This window comes from Carex rostrata, chromosome 18 (assembly GCF_964058835.1).
Source record: "Carex rostrata chromosome 18, lpCarRost1.2, whole genome shotgun sequence".
In the NCBI taxonomy this organism is placed as follows: domain Eukaryota; kingdom Viridiplantae; phylum Streptophyta; class Magnoliopsida; order Poales; family Cyperaceae; genus Carex; species Carex rostrata.
Window position 1 is genome coordinate 4,762,901 of NC_135935.1, and position 18,260 is coordinate 4,781,160.

Here is an 18,260-nt window from a genome sequence, read left to right on the forward strand (position 1 = left end):
TCAGACTGAAGCGTCCGGCTGTAAGCCTAGCCTATACTAACAGGCAACAGATAATGTTCCAAGCAAAATAGGAGAGCATGGTGGGAGTGGCACTTAGAGTGGAAAAAACGTGTCGTGTCGTGCTTTGTTTTTAGTCTCGTGCTGTGCTGTTATCAAGTGAACAGTGACACGTGCCGTGTTATGACCAAAATGTTAAGGGGTGGTCACAGCACGCGAGTCACGCCGTGACTATTCGCGTGCCGTGTCCAAACGTAACTGGTTACGTTTCTCACGTTTAACTAATTTTTTCATAATTTAAGTTAGTTTATTCATGATTCACCATTTGATTACGACCTAACAATCATAATTACATGTGACTCATGTGATTACGTGTCATACCGTGACCGGATCTTTTGCATGATGCGCCATGTCAAATTTTCAAAAGCTGATTACAGCACACGAATGATCACAGCACGGAACAGTTACACGTGTCATGCTGTTTCGTAACGGGACCGACTCCGCTGTGCTATTTTTCCCACTCTAGTGGCACTGAAGTACACCAATAGCTCTTTATTATTCGATTTATGTCGTTTCTTTCGATTAACACCTACGCGATAGGTTGGATATATAATATGAGCTCTGCACATCTTGATTTTTCTTATTATAATAATTCCGTTTATTTCAGGCCTCACCTATCAAGCCTTAATATATCAAGCATAGATAGCTTATAACATAGAGACATAGAGTTGGAAGCGTCTAATTGTCCACAGCCTTTTGTCCACCATTTGTCCACAGCTTTGACTTGCGCAAATACTGTAAAATTACTTCTACATGCTGTATAATTATATAATATATCACATAAAATATATCAGTTAATCACAAAACATCCAGCAACTATTTGAAGTGGTCCCATGATAGTTAGAAAAAGATTGCAACTTGCACAACAGGACAAAATAAATGTACTTTCAAACTGTACTTTCGGAAATTACAATTATAGGAAGTTACTGGCAGTTAGAGTTAGTTATTAGCAGTTATTAGCGATTATTGGCAGTCAGAGTTAATTATTAGCGTCCGCACTGTATTGAATCTTGTATACTGTAAAATTGAATCTTGTATACAGTAAAATTTTCAATTGGATCTTGTATACTGTAAAATTGAATCTTCTACACAGTAAAATTTACAATTGAATCTTGTATACTGTAAAATTGAATCAGCAGAACTGTAAAATTGAATCTTGTATACAGTAGAATTTTCAATTGAATCTTGTATACTGTAAAAATTAAATCTTGTATACAGTAGAATTTTCAATTGAATCTTGCATACTGTAAAATATATACTGTAAAATTGAATCTTGTATACTATAAAATTTTCAAATAATACGGTAAATTTTCAATTGAATTTTGTATACTGTAAAATTTTCACATAATACTGTAAATTTTCAATTGAATCTTGTATACTGTAAAATTTCTAAAACTAAACCATAAAATAATACCATCTATACTGTAAGATAAAATGTAACAAATGCTACATTTCAGTTTAAACTACAACCTACAAAAAATCATGTATACTGTAAAATTGCAAAATATAAACCATAAAATAATATCATGTATACTCTAAAATTGCTAAATCTATACATACATCCATCATCACATAAAAAATCTGTTCACCACAAACAACATTTATTCAACACAAGATAAAAATATTCACCGCAACATTCAGAATAGCATAATAGCAACAAAAAAACTATAGACAAATAACTTTTACATTAAAAACCTCTTGTGTTCATTCGGATGAGTAAGAAGCCTCTCTATCATCTCTTTCCTTCAGATTTTCACAAGATGAATACTGTAAAATTACAAGATGAATACTGTAAAATTATAAGATAAATACTGTAAAATTAACAAATCAATACTCCATATCGCCTTTCTATCATCTCTTTCCTCCAGATTTCCACAAGATGAATATTGTAAAATTAACGGGGCAATACTATAAAATTAACATATCAATACTCCATATCGCCTCTCTATCATCTCTTTCATTCAAATTTCTACAAGATGAATACTGTAAAATGACAAGATGAATACTGTAAAATTAACAAGGCAATACTGTAAAATTAACAGATTAATACTCCATATCGCCTCTCTATCATCTATTTTCTTCAGATTTTCACAAGATAAATACTGTAAAATGACAAGATGAATACTGTAAAATTAACGGGGCAATACAGTAAAATTAACAGATCAATACTCCATATCGCCTCTCTATCATCTCTTTCCTCCATATTTCATTTGAAATGCTAGATCTGTTACTCCATACAACGAAAACAACAAATTCAACAGAAATAACTTACTAGATTTGAATTTTTCCGTGCTCTTCAACAAAACACAATTGAAGGTTCCATTGCGATCATGTATAAAAAATGAGATCGAGTCAGTAATCTCAATTAAAATCGACATTGCAAAGGAAAAATGAATCAGAGAAGGTAAATACAAAAAAACAACAATTACGATTTCGTTGCCATCGCGGCCAATCCAGATTATTCTTCCAATCTGATCTGATCCGATCATCTATTGTAATCCAGTATTCATCTTGTAGAAATCTGAAAGAAAGAAATCTCTATCAACAATTACGGCCGTAATTGTTAATTGTTGATAAAGATCCAGTATTCATCTTCGCGTCGAAAATATTCATCTTTTATGTACATCTCTCATTCTGACGTAATTAAAGGATCTCTCATTGTTGACACAAAATTAACGGATCTCTCATTCTGACGCGAATATGCGACCGTAATTGTTAATTGTTAATAGAGATGAACATCTTGTAATCCAGTATTCATCTTCCAGATCTCTATCAATAATTACGGCCGATTCGAGTCAGTAATCCAGTTTTGTTTTGTGCTAAAAAAGAGATGAGAAAGAGAGAAGGAGAGATCCGAATGAGAGATCAGAAAGAGAGAAAGAAGAGAGAAAGAGAGATCGGAACTTTGATTTGTTTGAGACTGAACGGATTCAAAGAGAAGAGACCGATCTGATTCAAAGAGAAGAGAAGATGAGGCGATTAGTTTTGAGAATTCTAATTTGAGGGACCGGGTGTTTAAATAGCAAGATGAGGTGGAGACCGACAGTTAGAACAGAAGTTGGATAAAGTTGTGGACAAATAGTGGACAAAACTCAGTGGACAGAAACATTTTCTCCAAACTAAATGCTCATCTCAGTTACGAATTGCAACACAAATTCTAGTTCTCGCAAATACCTCTCCATTTACATGGTTTTTTATTGGAGAGCTTCAAGATACTTCTACGGTTATACCGTCTTTGCAAATTGAATGATTAAGATCAGTTCGGATCAAATATCTCTTAACATAGAACCAGTGTTGGTCTATGAGCAAAAGAGAGACCGCAGTTTTGAATTCTAAAAGAAGTAATTTTTTTGTGAATATTAAATAGTTAAGTACTTACTTTTAATTTTAATAAAAGAAAATATCTCTTAACAAAAAATTATACTTGATTTTGTTGTCGAATTTAAATGAACAAAGCACTGACACCCTTTATTATTATTATTATTATTATTATTATTATTATTATTTTCCGTTCTGTCCCCAACCCTCCATCAAATGAAATAATTACACTGCACTGCACAGCAGGTTATTGCGCCAAGAAATTTATTTAATGATTTCACCCGCTACACAAAAAAAAAAGACGTACAATTTTCACGAAATCTCTCTACATAGTACAGACGAAAGCTCGGTTTATTCGACACAAGACCAACACCGCAGTATAGGTCCAAATCTCACGGCCTGTGTCTCAGCCTCTCAGGACTAAGGACCAACAATTAAACCTATAGTGGAGAAAGTGCGTTGTGACTTTAATTTTGTGTCATGCCGTGCAGTTAAGTTTTTACGTGCCGTGTCGTACCATGATTAAAATATCAAATGATAGTGTTAACAAATAAGATCAAGATCTCAAATTTAGACTCATTATTGATTAAGATGAAGGATCAAGATTAATTTAGAAATTTAAAGTAGAAGAGTACGTGGTACAACTGTACCAATAAATACCATTAATTATAATAGTACCAACGGTATAAAAACTAGCCGTTTGATTTTGTAATATAAATATGACTTAAAGCTTGTAAAGAAAAATAAGATACACATCAATACATAAATGCCTTTTTATCATAAACCATTATCTTTCTCTTCTCTATTTTTTTTTTTCTAAAAATCAACAGGTGGTCATGGCACACGAATGGTCATGCTATGCCTAAATTTGCCGTGATTAAACGTGACTCGCGTGACCATTTGATCATAATTTATATTAGTTTATTCCAGATTCATCATTTGATCAAGATCCAACAGTTCTAATTACACGTGACTCGTGTGATCACATGTTGTACCGTGACTAAATATTTTACGTGATGTGTCATACCAAATTTTCTAAAAATAATTTCACAACACGAGACATGCGGATCACATGTGTCATATCATGATGTTCCGTAACGGATATTTTTCCCACTCTAATTAAACCAGTGAACCAGGTGTAAACAAAAAAGTGAATTAGTTAATAAATTTAGTCTTCCTCTTTTTCAACAAGTCTTTGTCAATGTTGACATCGACTCTATTGTTTTTGGTACCTCCCAACTCCCCCTCGCGTCCGTATCGTCTATATTAACTCAAAAAGAGTATCTTTTGAGAAAACACATCTCGGTCATCTGATTTTAATCCTGCCATAGCCTATAAATCAGAGGTCTTTTAATATTAATGTGGATCTAATCTGTACGAATCTTAAAGCGAATTAAATGCATTAATTCAAAAGATTTTTTTTTTTGAAATATTGACAGCACCTGCCAATAATATTCTCTCTGTGTGCATTTCTTGTTGTAGTTTGGGTCTTGAGTAGCTCCCAAGCTGGTATGTTGTAGCCTGTAAGCCTATTAACTCTTTTATCTCCGTGTGTGTGTAGCTTTTTCACATAATTTTACCTTTTGCAAGCTTCATTTTATTTTTTTGCCTTTTGCTTTAGGAACGTTATAAACTATGGTGGTTGGAATGTCGTAGTTTATGACACTTGTGATGTGAGATTTTCGAATACCGATTATATTTTTTTATTTCTATTAATTAAAAATTCGGATTAATTTGTACCCAATGGGTCTAAAATCTCAAAAAATCCGAATCATAATCATTAAAAATCCAAAAATATACAGAAACTGGCATAAACAAATCTGCATGTAATCAAATCCAAAAGTAATGCAAACCCGATTCGACTCTTTTGCTCCACACGGAAGTGTTCCTAGCACCTTCTTTTTCCATTCTTCAACTCTTCTATTTCGCCTTTTGTAGGATAAGGGAATCAGAACAAAACAATTACGGCTGGTAAACCAACAGTCAATACTCAGGTTTTATGTACTGTTACTTCAATCTAGAACAAAGAAAGAATTCCATTTCAAATTCTTATGAGCATCTTTATTCAAAGAGGAGGGTTCAAATGCACCCAAATTTTTGTGCACCCAAATGCACCCTATCTTTCAAATCCTTTTTCTCCGTTTTCAAAGTCCGAATAGTCAATCCGAACCATTAGATGCGATCTATATATTAAGATGTGCTTGGAGATCAAATTTTACATTTTTTGGAATTTTTTTATTATTTATTAAGCCACTTTGAAAATCACTGATTTTACATTTTCTGGACCATTGGATCAGCGATTTTCAAAGTGGCTTAATAAATAGTAAAAAAATTCCAAAAAATTTAAAATTTGGTCTCCAAGCACATCTTAATATATAGATCGCATCTAACGGTTCGGATTTACTATTCGGACTTTGAAAACGGAGAAAAAGGATAGGGTGCATTTGGGTGCACAAAAATTTGGGTGCATTTGAACCCTCCTCTTATTCAAATAAACAATACAAGTACAAATTCTTATACTTAAATTTGGGAAACTAAGAACAATTTGAAAGAATCACAGCCCCTCATATTAGTTGATCATGGCATAGATCTCATCCTTCAGTGGAGAGGCCCATTCCTGATACCGGTGCAAACTGCCAGTAAAATCTGTGAACAACCCATCCACCCCAATATTTTGTACCCAGTAAATATACTCAGCATATGGGTCTTGATGGAAGTCATAATGTAAGAACTGATTCTCGTTTCTATATGTATATGGGTGCACCTGAACATAACAAAAATGTACTGTCAGATTTATACAATACATGTCCTTTCTTTTATTGAAAATCTGTCTTTTCTTATATTGGAAAATCCCGCTTTCCTGCATGAAAGACCTGATTGTCTAATATATTTGCAAATAAGTAAAATAGCACAGAATGTAAATTAAAAAGATGAAACCACCCGGTGTTTCTACGTGTGTGCCACTAACACACTGCAACCATAATCTTTTTCATTATGTGCAATTACTATGGTACAACAATTTAGTGTGAGGGCAAAGGTCCCTCTCTTTAAATTCTGATAACTCTGCCAATATGTAAGGGATTGTTAATTTAGGCTATAAATGGATTGAGCTAATATGAAATGAAATCAAGGGCAATTAAGAAATATCAAGCCTATAAACAAATGGCCATGTTTCATCATTCATTGAACTATTGGAACTTTTTGACAGTCAGAATTAAATGACCACTGATGTGTTGTCAAAGATTCAAATTGCATGAAATTCTGAAACATACTCTATAATATATCCAACAATATATTTATGACCATTTTGTTTTCAATTAATAGAAATATTGTCAAGTTCAAACTCTATTAATATATTCAACAATACATCGATAACCATTTTTTGTTTTCAATTAATTTGAGAAATATTGTCAAGATAGTGAGTGAAATAATTCCATTCACAAGGGATCTCATTGCAATAAGCAATACCTGAAGTTTGTGAGCATGTGCTCTTGCAACCAGGTCACTCGGCGGTTTTAAATAATTATTCACAACTGGTACAATAGTATCCTTCGATGGTCCAAGTCCAACCACATAATTTCTAATGAACTGTAGATAGTTGTCTGAAGTAATTTCCCAGTATGACTACACATCAAATAAGATAACAAGTCAATCTCAAACATTACAGAACAATAAAAGCACAGGGAAAATAATTTTAGCTGCTAAAGCAGGCAAGCACCAGAGCATCACAAGGTATTCCCAGTATACCTCTTGCTGACTACAAAATACACATACTCTTCTTGTTTCATATATACCTTACAGCAATTCAATGTAGTACCTCTCTTAATGCAAATATAATTTATATGTTTATAGTTTTGTCAAAGCTTTGGTGAGTTTTCTTTAATTGTGTTTACTCTAAGCCAATTGTTAACAGCGATAAATTAATATGATGATGAATGGGAGAAAAATGACAAGGACAAAATTTAGTTATAGTAAAGAAACTGTAAAAAGGTACTTAGGAAAATTTGAAAAATAAATTGTATCTCTAGAAAGAATCAAAATAAAATTAGGACATAATTCTTGCCCAGAAAAATAGGGAAAACCTGATTGGTGTCTTGGGTTGGCATGGTGTCAACATCAATTAAGAGAATTTTTGGCGAGTCTGTCAGGTTAGATATGTAGATGAGAGAGGTTGGTGCAAATGATTGTATAAATAGAGGTTTCTCCAGCCAATCTTGTGACATGTATGAACCTTTATATCCATATTTCTTTAGAGTTTCCACAAATTTGTCCTCAAATCGCTTTCCATCAGCCCACTTGACCTGGTGATAGTACAATTTGCAGTGAGAAGGCTTTGTACCAGTAACTGGTACAACTCAACATGGTTTTCTAGAAATGGTTTTCATTCCGAAATCTCCAAACAAAACCAAAAATTTATTGAAAAACATGGTGTTCTGAAGGAATAGGCCGGTATATCCTGGTACCAAATCCATACTGGTCCAGAACATGGTACAGAACTCATAGCAAGTTTGAGAGAAGAACCAACCATGTACTTAGAAAGAATATGGGAGTTCCATATAATAAAAGCTTGTCGTAACTTACTGAAATAGCACAATTGGTTAAACAAATAGTAACATTAATAAAAGGTAAATTAGAAGCAACTTACATGCTGGTTAATAAAAACTGGGTTTTTAATCTCAGGATATATACCAACAGTTCTGTTGGCATCTAATCCTATAGAGATGAACTCTTCAAATGTGATAATTGAAAATTTCCCTGCGATAGCAGCGGTATCAGATATTTGAATAAGTTGTTTTTCTTTTGTTCAACTCTTAGATTATTAAAGAGTAGAAAATGTGACTTACAATTGTACTGCTGATCTCTGAAGGGATACCGTTGTTTTACTCTTAATGATTTAAGTTCTTCCATTGTGAAGTCAACTGTATTAATTAATCAATGAGCTATATATACACACTGAAAAAAGGAATCTTAAATTATTTAAAGAATTGTACATGTACTACCTACAAAATATCCAGTGATATTAAAACCTTGAACTTCGTAAGTTCTTTTACGATTTGCAAATTTTGTGTAATTTGCAACGTCCGTTGTCTCATCTAGAATCACATCATGAAAGCATACAAGTACACCATCCTTGCTTGATAATATATCTGTTTCTATAAAGTCGGCTCCCTCTTCAATAGCTCTCTATATAGAAAAAAATTGAAAAGGAAAACAAAACCACATTAATCAATTGCCTATTATAAGAAGATGACAAGAAGTGGAATTGAAAATCTGATAACTGAAGGATCTTGATTAGAAAAAGTAAAAAAGCACAGTACCAGGTAAGCAGCAGTTGTTTCTTCGGGAATTTCTCCATTTGAACCCCGATGCGCTATATTATAAGGCCGAGAAGTTTGCAGGGGCTGTTTTTTATTTTCATTTAATTTACGTGGAAGTGGGTAATACGATCTAGCCCCTCTTACTCCCACCAATAATAATTGAAAGAACAAAATAATGGAGATTATATACCCTGCAAAGAATTGAATGCTTATAAATAAGGTCTGTTCAGGTTAGGAGCAACCAACATTGACTAATCAATCTTAAGGCATAGTTCTCTAATTGTCCCTCTAAAAATACAATTTTTACATTATTGCTTGTTTCTGAAAGAGGAATAGTTCTACCCATATAAAAGCTTAAATCTTGCTAATTACACAGCTGCCATTTGGTTTAATTTATTTCTAAAAAATATAACAGCAGAAACCAAACTTGCAGGGATTTTTTTGTCTTTTTTTTCGTATAAACATTAATTTGGGGCCAATTAGCTGACAAACAATTACACTATGATTTGACTAAGCTGTTAAGCACACCACGTACACTTCGCAAACCACCCGCCCCCCCCCCCCCCCAAAAAAAAAAAAAAAAAAAAAAGGAACAATAAATGAAAGACAAGAAAATTGGAAAATTTCTCACAGCCAGAAGAAGCCATTGCTGATCTCTTGCCCCTTTCTCTCTTTCGTGCCCCTTTCGACCTTTAGCCTTCTTATAGATATAAAAAATCCTTCCTTCATTATATTTAGACACAAAAATAAATATTCCGCTGACTACCAATGTTGAAGCGATTGTAAAAAAATGTTATCCTTTCTGTGATTTGTTCTAAAGTATTGCTTATTAGAACGGGTTGATCAATTGAAGACAGCACACGACCCGCCACGTTGGTTGCTGTACTGATTATAATGTTTTGTTCAAAGTTATTTGCGTCGTCCTAGGTCCTTTTATAATCATTTTTTTTTAAGTTCCATGGATGAAGCGTAAATAATTTTTTAAAGTTAGCGTGTCATTGGCGGATATTTATCAGCTCAGAGCCTCAGAAGTCAGATCTAGTCGTAATTAGTAAAGTATTAATTAGATATTGACAGTTGATGCTATACTTCTATCTGTAAATAGGACTGCTCTGGAATGAGCATTTTCTTAAGCTTTTTGTCTTTGTTTTTTTCCCCTAAACGAGATGGATCTAAGAAATTATTATAGACATGCCGTTGGCTTTATTGGGTTATTGGGTTATTGGAGGTCATTATGCGAAATCCTCTATCGATTTATTGTTTATATGTAAATAATATTTTCACGTGGCTGATGAGTAAAAATAAAATTCTTACTAAACTTAAATTCTAAGAAAAGGGTTGGTCTGGAGATGTTACATGTCAATTTTGTCAAGAACCTGAATCTAATGATCATCTTTTTTTTCAATGTTACTTTGCTAAGTCTATTTGGTTCTATATGGGGTTCATGTCAGTTATACATAGGTCAATGGAATTGTATGGATGATGTCATCCAGTTTGCCCTAACCATGAATAAAGATCACAGAAATGCATTTTTGGTTGTAGTTAGTGCAGCCATCTGGAATATTTGGAACCAGCGTAATCAATTGTGCTTTAGAGATTCAGTAGTTCATACATGTCGCACTATGATACTAAATATTATTTCTCTCATTTCATACTGGACAGGTCAAATGAAGGAGGAAGTACAGGCAGCAGCTAACAACTGGATGCCACAGGATTTAGATGAAGTGCCCCTCCAGGTGATCCGCCCAGAAGATGCACAAATGATGGAATGGATCTTCAGAGTGACACTTCTTAGGCTCTGCTGATTGAGCGTCACATTCACAATTGCCCCTCTGGTGGCATAGACTAGTTTTATTTTTGTGCTAATGACTATATTTCAGCTAATATTTGCATGTTGCATATGCTTTTGGTGGGTTGATGCATGACTAATGCACTTTCTGTTACTTGTACGTTGCTTTTATGTTTAAAATTCTATGTTTCATGACAATGAAACGGGCTTAGGCCTTCCTTTAAAAAAAAAAAAAAAAAAAATTCGAATTAATTGTTACTATTTTTTTTTTCCATTTGTGTTTTTCTAAACTCAAAAACCATTTCGTTACTAATTAAAAATGCAAATTATATCAATGTAAACGGGCTGAGAAGGCCCATTTAGCAGCTGTAACTCTTGTCCATTGAGAATCAATCAGACGGTTGGATCTCATCCCTTTCTCACCCCTCTTAACATTAAACGGGTTGAAAATGCTCTTTTTATCAGAGAAACAACATTCCTTTCACTAGTAAAAGCGCAGAGAGAGAGAGAGAGAGAGATGGAGGCGGGCAGGCGGCGATATCTCTTCCTCTTCTCGTTGGAGTGAGATTAAGGATCGGATTCGATTAAGTGAGGTTGGATCGACGAGATGGAGCAATATCGCTTCCTCTTCTCGTTGGTTATCTTCGGCTAGAAGCGAGGCATGTGCGCGAGAGGGAGACTCAATGGGCGGCCCGGTTCGGATCAGATCGAGGCCCAATTCGACTCATGCAAGAGCCCAACTCAAAGCCCATGATCCGGCCCGGCTTGTTTAGCAGGCCTAAGCGTCTGGCTGTTAGCTTATATACCAAGAGATAATGTTCCAAACAAAACAGGGGGAAAAGGAGGGGAACGGAGAGCATGGAGGGAGTAGCACTGAAGTACAGCAATGGAACAAGGTGTTTGCCTGGTACTTACTGTTTTAGTATTCTATTTCTCTCTTTTCTTTTAATTAACACAATAACACCTATGCGATGGGCTGGATGTATAATATGAGCTCTATACATCTTGATTTTTCTTATCAGAATAATTCAGTTTATTCCAGGCCTCACCTGTCAAGCTTTAATATATCAAGCATAGATAGCTTATAACATAAAGAGTTATTATAAAAACTCTATTTGAAATACAATATTATAGTATTTATCATATTTTATGTAAAGTACATAGAAATATGATATATAAATTTAGATTTTTTGAAAGAAAAAATGGAGGTCAATTAACCCTCTAATGAAGGTAGATTTTCCAAGGTGTCAGATGACGTGTCAGAGTAATTTTTTTTGGAGCACAATTGCAAAACTTTTCCGAACAAATGATTAAGCTATATATTTCTATATTATTATTTAGTACAGGGCAAAAGATTGATGAATTTGTATGGACGAAATATTTGGTCGCATCAAAGGACCGTCTTCACATCTTCATTTTCGGTACAACAACCATGGAACATTAGCAACCTTCAGTTTAAGGTAGAGAAATAATGGTATTGTTATAATTGATGGAGAAATTTTATAACTTTTTATCATTATCTGCCCATTATAATCAAAATTTATGATCTTTTTTTAAAAGTTACCATAATAACTTGTCTTGTAGGTCATTTATTTTATCCAATCTAGATGTCGTTTTATTTATGCTTATGTTAGCCTTTCTTTCATTGCAAGGTTTCTTCTTGACTAATGTTGAATTAATGAAATAGCAATTGTAAACCATATATACAAACCTTGTAACTTGTAAGCATGGTGGAGTCACATTGTGGTAGAGGAGGCACTTTTCATCTTTGGTCTAAAAAAATTATTTAACTTTTTTTTTTAATCTTTACTATGCATTTTTGGGAAAAAAAGAGAGAGATACCATGATTATGCCACATCCTAAAATTTTGTCCCATTTATGATATTTTTCCGATTCTGCCCATGCTAAATAATAGGGAAAAAATTACTAAAACAATGTCAAAGTGTATAAAAGTGTCTATAAAGGCAACTAATTAAAAGATAAAATTATAGTGTAGAATTATATTATTGGATCGAAGCATATATTTAGTGATAATGTTCGTTGTTTTTATTTTTATTTTCGGTTTTCTTCATTTTAAAATTTGAACCGGTTATTTCAGTTATGTGCTGCTGGTAGGAGGAGACGAGGATACATACAATCCGACACATATGTGATTCTTGAACCGGGGATGAATGAAGAATTTGTTTCTGAGGAAGAACTAAGAGTGAGGTTAAAGGCGTGGTTGGAGAGATGGCCTGGTGAATCTCTACCACCGGATCTAACCCAATTCGATTCACTTGATGATGCAGTATCGTACCTCATCAGGTCAGTATGCGAGCTAGAAATTGATGGTGAGGTCGGCTCGGTTCAGTGGTACCAGGTTCAACTTGAATGAGATGCATATATATGTGAAGTCGTAATTATAAATTTCTTTCTTCAAACATTGTTGATCCTTTCTTCTCTTATTGCACATTGTTGTACGTAATTCACACCAATGATACGATTTTTTTCAATTCAGTCCTCCCTTAATTATATATTTAATCATATAAACACCATGAGTCGGCTGTATGGTTTTTCTTTTTCTTTTTTAATTTCAATAGTTTTTTTCTTACTTTTAGAGTCCAGACAATCAATGCGTACTTCATATTTTTCCACATCAATTGATGAAACTGAGCTTCAATCATTTCAGAAGTATCAAGAAAAATATCTTAAAACCGATAAAAACCCCTATCCCTGCACACGGCGCAATCTGCATCTCGTTATTTCTATTCATGCACCGGTGGAGACACGTTTAGACACGGTATGTGTATAATTCCTTGTGCTATATTATGTCACATCGGTAGTTATGTGTGCAGTGACGTATAAATTTTGTTTATTCACTAGTTTCAAATTCTGTTTTCTTATGCAGTGAATTCTCAGGTCAAAACAAGAAATTTTCGTTATTTTGTTACAGTAGACATCTATTAAACTAAAACAGAGCAGAGTAAGTCCTATAGACATAAAGGTAGGCATTCAAAACTGTATACCTACTTCAACTTTTATGTGAATGAGACTTAAAGCGAATTAGATGATCTTCAAGTCAATCAAACCAAACTTAAACATGATCTTCATATAGGAGAATATATAAAAGTCAAGATGGGGCATTGAGTATTGAGAATATATAAAGTCTCCAACTTAACTTCCTTGCGGAAGCAACGCGGACTTGAAGAAAAAGAGAGCGACAAAGAACTAATAAAAGAAAGTTGGATTTACATTGCAATTGTCAAGTTCTATTTTTGACTTTTATAAATCGAAAACAAAAAGACATTTTATTGAAAATATTAGATTCAAAATTTGAATGAATGATTCCTTATGAATATTTATAATTAAAAACTTAACTCATCTTTTATCTCAAAGAAAAGTATTATTTAAATTGTTTTAAACTTCAATACAACTATACAACGACTTGTTCTTTAGCAACATCGCATTTTATTGAGCATGGACAATGATTTTGCCTACCTATATATATGATAAGAAGCTATAAAATTTGCAGAAGCGACAAAGATTTGTGTATCTTTTGCTGTTCAATTAAACTGAAAAAAAAAAATCCATACATCATATGTTGGATTTCAAAACAAGGGGAATCTCTCTCTTTTTTAAATTCAAGAAGCTAACTATTGTCGTAAATGTAATTTATTAGTTTAGATATAATGGTCGCATTGCCATGTAGTGTAGAGGTTCTATTTTAAGTTTCTCCGCAATAGAATTTTAGAGGACAAATTTGTGTTCCAGAGGAAAAAATAAAGGCAACCAAATTTATAAAATAAATGTGTAACTCAAATTTTTTTTTTTTTTAAATAAAATCGATCAACTTTGAAGTTCTGAATCATGGTTGAACTCTCATCTATGATTATTAACCTTCTTTTTCTCAATTTGAAAGTGCAAAAAATGAAGTCTAATACATCCAAACTAAAAGCTTATCTCAGTTACGAATTGCAACATAATTTCTAGTTGTTGCGACTTGCGAGTACCTCTCCATTTACATGTTTTTATCAGGGTTTTCTTTATTTATTTAAAAGTGATTTTTAAATCAAAACACTAATTTAGATTCAAAATATTTTTATTTTTCTCTAATAACTTATAACACACAAAGAAATATTTTAATTTTTCTTACATCCGTAAAAAATCCAACCTAAAAAATGTTGATTCACGTTATTTGTCATAGTTTTTCTAATAAATTAAATTATATAGTATTTTATCTATTTTCAAATAAATATATAAAATATTTCTAATATTTTAATACAATAAATAAATTATAATATTTTCTATTTAATTAAACAAATAATCTAAAAAACTTAAAACCGTAAATTAAATTCACGGTTTCATGACAAAAAAAATATTTAGAGATCTAAATCGCAATTTTAATTTTTGGTTTTACGAAACTGTGGATTTATTTTGCGGTTTTGAGAGGGCTAAAACCATAAATTAAATTTACGGTTTTGGTGCCTAAAACTATGAATTAAAACTGCAATTTGAGTATTTTTTTGAAATCTTGTCAAACAGCATGTAGAATTTGAATTTTTTTTTTAATATTAATAAAAATTTCGGAATGTCTGATACCCTTTATTTTTTCCGTTCAGTCTCCAACTTTCCATCAAGGGAAATAAGCGTTACCCAGCACAGCAGGTAATTGCGCCAAGAAATTTATTTCATGCTATGACCCGCTACACAAAAAGAAGTACAATTTTGACGATACTTTTCTACAGACTGGAGCTCGGTTCCTTCGACCCAAGGCCAACACCGTGGTAACGGTCCAAATCTCACGGCCTGTGCCTCAGGACTAAGGACCACTGCACCGACAATTAAATAACGTAAGAGGTAATGAACCAGGCGTAAACAAAAAAGTGAATTAGTTAATAAATTCAGTCTTCCTCTTTTTCAACAAGTCTTTGTCAATGTTGACATTGACTCCATTGTTTTAGGTACAGACCCCCCCCTCGTCCTCTCTCTCTCTCTTTCTCTCCCTCTGTGAATTTCTTGTAGTAGTTTGGATCTTGAGTGCCTCCCAGGATGGTATGCTGTAAGCCTATAAACTCTTATCTCTGCATGTGTAGTTTTTTAGGTTTTTACATAATTTTAACTTTTGCAAGCTTTAGATTCTGTTTTTTTTTTGTTTAAGAAAATCCTTGCTCGGTGCTCAATTTAGGATTTACTTAAAAAATAAGGTTTTCTTATTTAACTAAGCCACCAGTTTTAGTACAGGGAGTGATACAGAATCTTTGTTTCCTGTTTCTATCTTCTTCTCTCTTTTTTTATTAGACAGCAATTTCTTATTCTCCTTTAGTTGATTGAGAAATTAAGCCCAGCTAATAGCCAACAGAGCTTAACCAGCACTTACTTACTTGTACTTACCAGAATTATTGATTTTAATATGGATAATATATATATCCCCAATTCTAACAATATGTATTCATTTTGGGCAGGACTTATTCCTAAAGTTCTATAAGAAAAAAGAATGATCATGAACCAATTGGTGCCATCTTCTGTGGCTGAATTAAGCAACTGTAAACTCACAATTCTCGAGATGCTGCCACATGAGATAGCGCAAAACCTTGCGGCTTTGAATTGCAAAGATCAGCAAAGCGAGGATGAGAAAGAAAATACTGAGCTAGAGAGGCAGCTTGAGAGATTGCGCAAAAAGCTTCTCTCTCTTGACTCAAATTCACCTCATTCGGCATTTGAGAGTTTGCAAATAACAACCAAAATCCAACAAATTACCAAAATTCTGACAAGCCCCGAAAAATCGTCATTTAGCTGTAGTATTCTCCATGAAGGAATGTTGAAGATAGAACAAGAGTTTGTAAACCTTCTCTTTCACTATAAACAATCACATGTGGGGCCTGAAATAACATCCTTTCGTTCTAGTGAAGAAAACTTTGAAGATCTTTCAATCAACTCTTTCGCAGACGATTTAATTGAAGCCAAAAATTCGCAGATTGAGATTGGCAATTTATCAGCTGAGCAATCAGTGGTCGATTTAGTGAACCCTTTGGTGCTTCCTACCCTAAAATCAATTGCCGAATTAATGTCCATTTCAAATTATGAGGAGGAGTTGATCGAAGCTTATGTAAATGCGAGAATGGAAGCCATAGATGAAATTCTACTTAAGCTTCGATTTGAAAAAATTAGTATTGAAGAGGTTTCAAATATGGAGTGGGCCAAAGTAAATTCTTTGATAAAGAGGTGGAATTGGGTTTTTAAAATATTTGTTCGAGTTTATCTCACAAGTGAAAGGCGGTTAATTGAACTGATTTTTGGCGATATTTCAAAAAGTCTAGCTTGTTCTTGCTTTTCTGAAATATCTAAAGTTCCGATGGTTCACCTGATGAGCTTTCCTACTACAGTGGCAATAGGTAACCCGAAAACTGAAAAACTATTCCGGGTACTAGATATGCATGAAACACTGGTTGAGATGCTTGGAGATGTAAAGAATTTATACAATGAGCAGACTGATGGTAGCATATTGGCAGAATATAGAGAAGTTTTGCTGAGGTTGGGGGAATTTGCTAAGGGGATACTGATTGAATTTAGAAGTGCAATCCAATCAAACAAGTCGAAAACTGTGCCTGCCAATGGAGCAGTGCATCCGATAACAAGGTATGTAATGAATTACATCCAAACCCTCTCAGCATACAGTAGCACACTTGAGTCTCTCTTGGAGGGCACAAAAGGAAAAGAGGAATACTATGCATCGATAGCAATTATACTCGAATTAAACCTTGAATCAAGGTTACGGTTCTATACAGATGAGGCATTGCAAAACTTTTTCATGATGAATAATATTTTCTACATGGTGCAAAAAGTGAAGGATTCAGACCTTAGAAGCATTATGGGCGACAATTGGATTCGGTCTCATAATGGACGGTTTCAAACATTTGCCATGAACTATGAGAGGGCCTCATGGGGTTCGGTGCTTAGTTATTTGAGAGATGAGGGGATTTGCCATCCAGGGACTAGCATTCCATCAAGAAGTGTACTCAAGGAGCGGTTTAAAGGGTTCAACTCAGGTTTTGAAGAGGCCTATCAGGTCCAAACTGGCTGGCTTGTGCCGAATTCACAACTTAGGGATGATTTGAGAATTTCAACATCTTTAAAGGTGTTGCAGGCTTATAGAACATTTGTTGGTAGGTATGGGACATGCATTGATGGGGTCAGGCATCGTGACCGGTACATCAAGTACCGGCCAGATGATCTTGAAGGGTTCATTCTTGATCTTTTCGAGGGGAGACAGAGGTCACTCCATGGTGTTTATCGAAGGTGAGATTATAAATTGAATTGGGTAATTATTGTAAAGGTTGAGCTTTATTATTTATAAGTGGGGAGTTTTGAACATCATGATTTATTTTTAGGTTTTTTTTTATTTCTTTTATGCGTGTAATAATAACTGTTGTATTGCTAGTGGGCCACCTTTACTACGCAAACTTTCTAATAATAATTTACCTTACTGGTATTGCAATGATATATTACTCTTACCTATAAATTTTTTGAAGTTTTGAATTTTGATACTGCTTTTTGGTTTATACTTTTGATACATAATGAATTCCTGGGCCAGATTCTTTTTTTTTTCTTACTTGGAGAAACTGATACGTCATCATAACTTATATGTTTCTAAATTCTAATATAGTGTTGACTAATTCATCTGTTAAAAACCTTTATTAATTATCAGTGACTTAGCAAGTTAGCATGCACCACTAGAAACAATTTGTTGTTATTAAAAGACAGAAATTACCTAATTTTCTCTAATTAACTGAGTCCGGATT

The 18,260-nt window shown here is 33.7% G+C and overlaps 3 protein-coding genes across 9 annotated transcripts; 2 read left to right on the forward strand and 1 right to left on the reverse strand.

The window, feature by feature from the left end:
- Window positions 1-4,830: 4,830 nt before the first annotated feature.
- On the forward strand, window positions 4,831-17,959 carry LOC144569601 (exocyst complex component EXO70E2-like). Of its 4 annotated transcripts, none has more exons than XM_078320041.1 (2): window positions 4,831-4,891; window positions 15,924-17,959. In XM_078320041.1, the coding sequence occupies exon 2, from the start codon at window positions 15,956-15,958 to the stop codon at window positions 17,759-17,761; it is 1,806 nt and encodes a 601-aa protein (XP_078176167.1). In that variant the 5' UTR covers window positions 4,831-4,891; window positions 15,924-15,955; the 3' UTR covers window positions 17,762-17,959. The 4 variants fall into 4 exon arrangements, with proteins under 4 accessions (XP_078176167.1, XP_078176169.1, XP_078176166.1 ...); XM_078320043.1 differs by having other exon boundaries at window positions 4,855-4,884; XM_078320040.1 differs by lacking the exon at window positions 4,831-4,891 and adding an exon at window positions 15,404-15,520.
- On the reverse strand, window positions 5,864-9,417 carry LOC144569604 (glycerophosphodiester phosphodiesterase GDPD6-like). The gene is made up of 8 exons (XM_078320047.1): window positions 9,325-9,417; window positions 8,694-8,884; window positions 8,376-8,559; window positions 8,220-8,294; window positions 8,021-8,130; window positions 7,458-7,676; window positions 6,844-6,999; window positions 5,864-6,139 (listed from the first exon to the last, which is right to left on the reverse strand). The coding sequence occupies exons 1-8, from the start codon at window positions 9,338-9,340 to the stop codon at window positions 5,945-5,947; spliced, it is 1,146 nt and encodes a 381-aa protein (XP_078176173.1). The 5' UTR covers window positions 9,341-9,417; the 3' UTR covers window positions 5,864-5,944.
- On the forward strand, window positions 11,249-13,011 carry CRR7 (chlororespiratory reduction 7). Of its 4 annotated transcripts, none has more exons than XM_078320051.1 (3): window positions 11,249-11,378; window positions 11,824-11,942; window positions 12,581-13,011. In XM_078320051.1, exons 1-3 carry the CDS (start codon window positions 11,369-11,371, stop codon window positions 12,854-12,856), a joined length of 405 nt encoding a protein of 134 aa, XP_078176177.1. In that variant the 5' UTR covers window positions 11,249-11,368; the 3' UTR covers window positions 12,857-13,011. The 4 variants fall into 4 exon arrangements, with proteins under 4 accessions (XP_078176177.1, XP_078176175.1, XP_078176176.1 ...); XM_078320049.1 differs by having other exon boundaries at window positions 11,262-11,389; XM_078320050.1 differs by having other exon boundaries at window positions 11,263-11,389; window positions 11,829-11,942.
- Window positions 17,960-18,260: the final 301 nt, after the last annotated feature.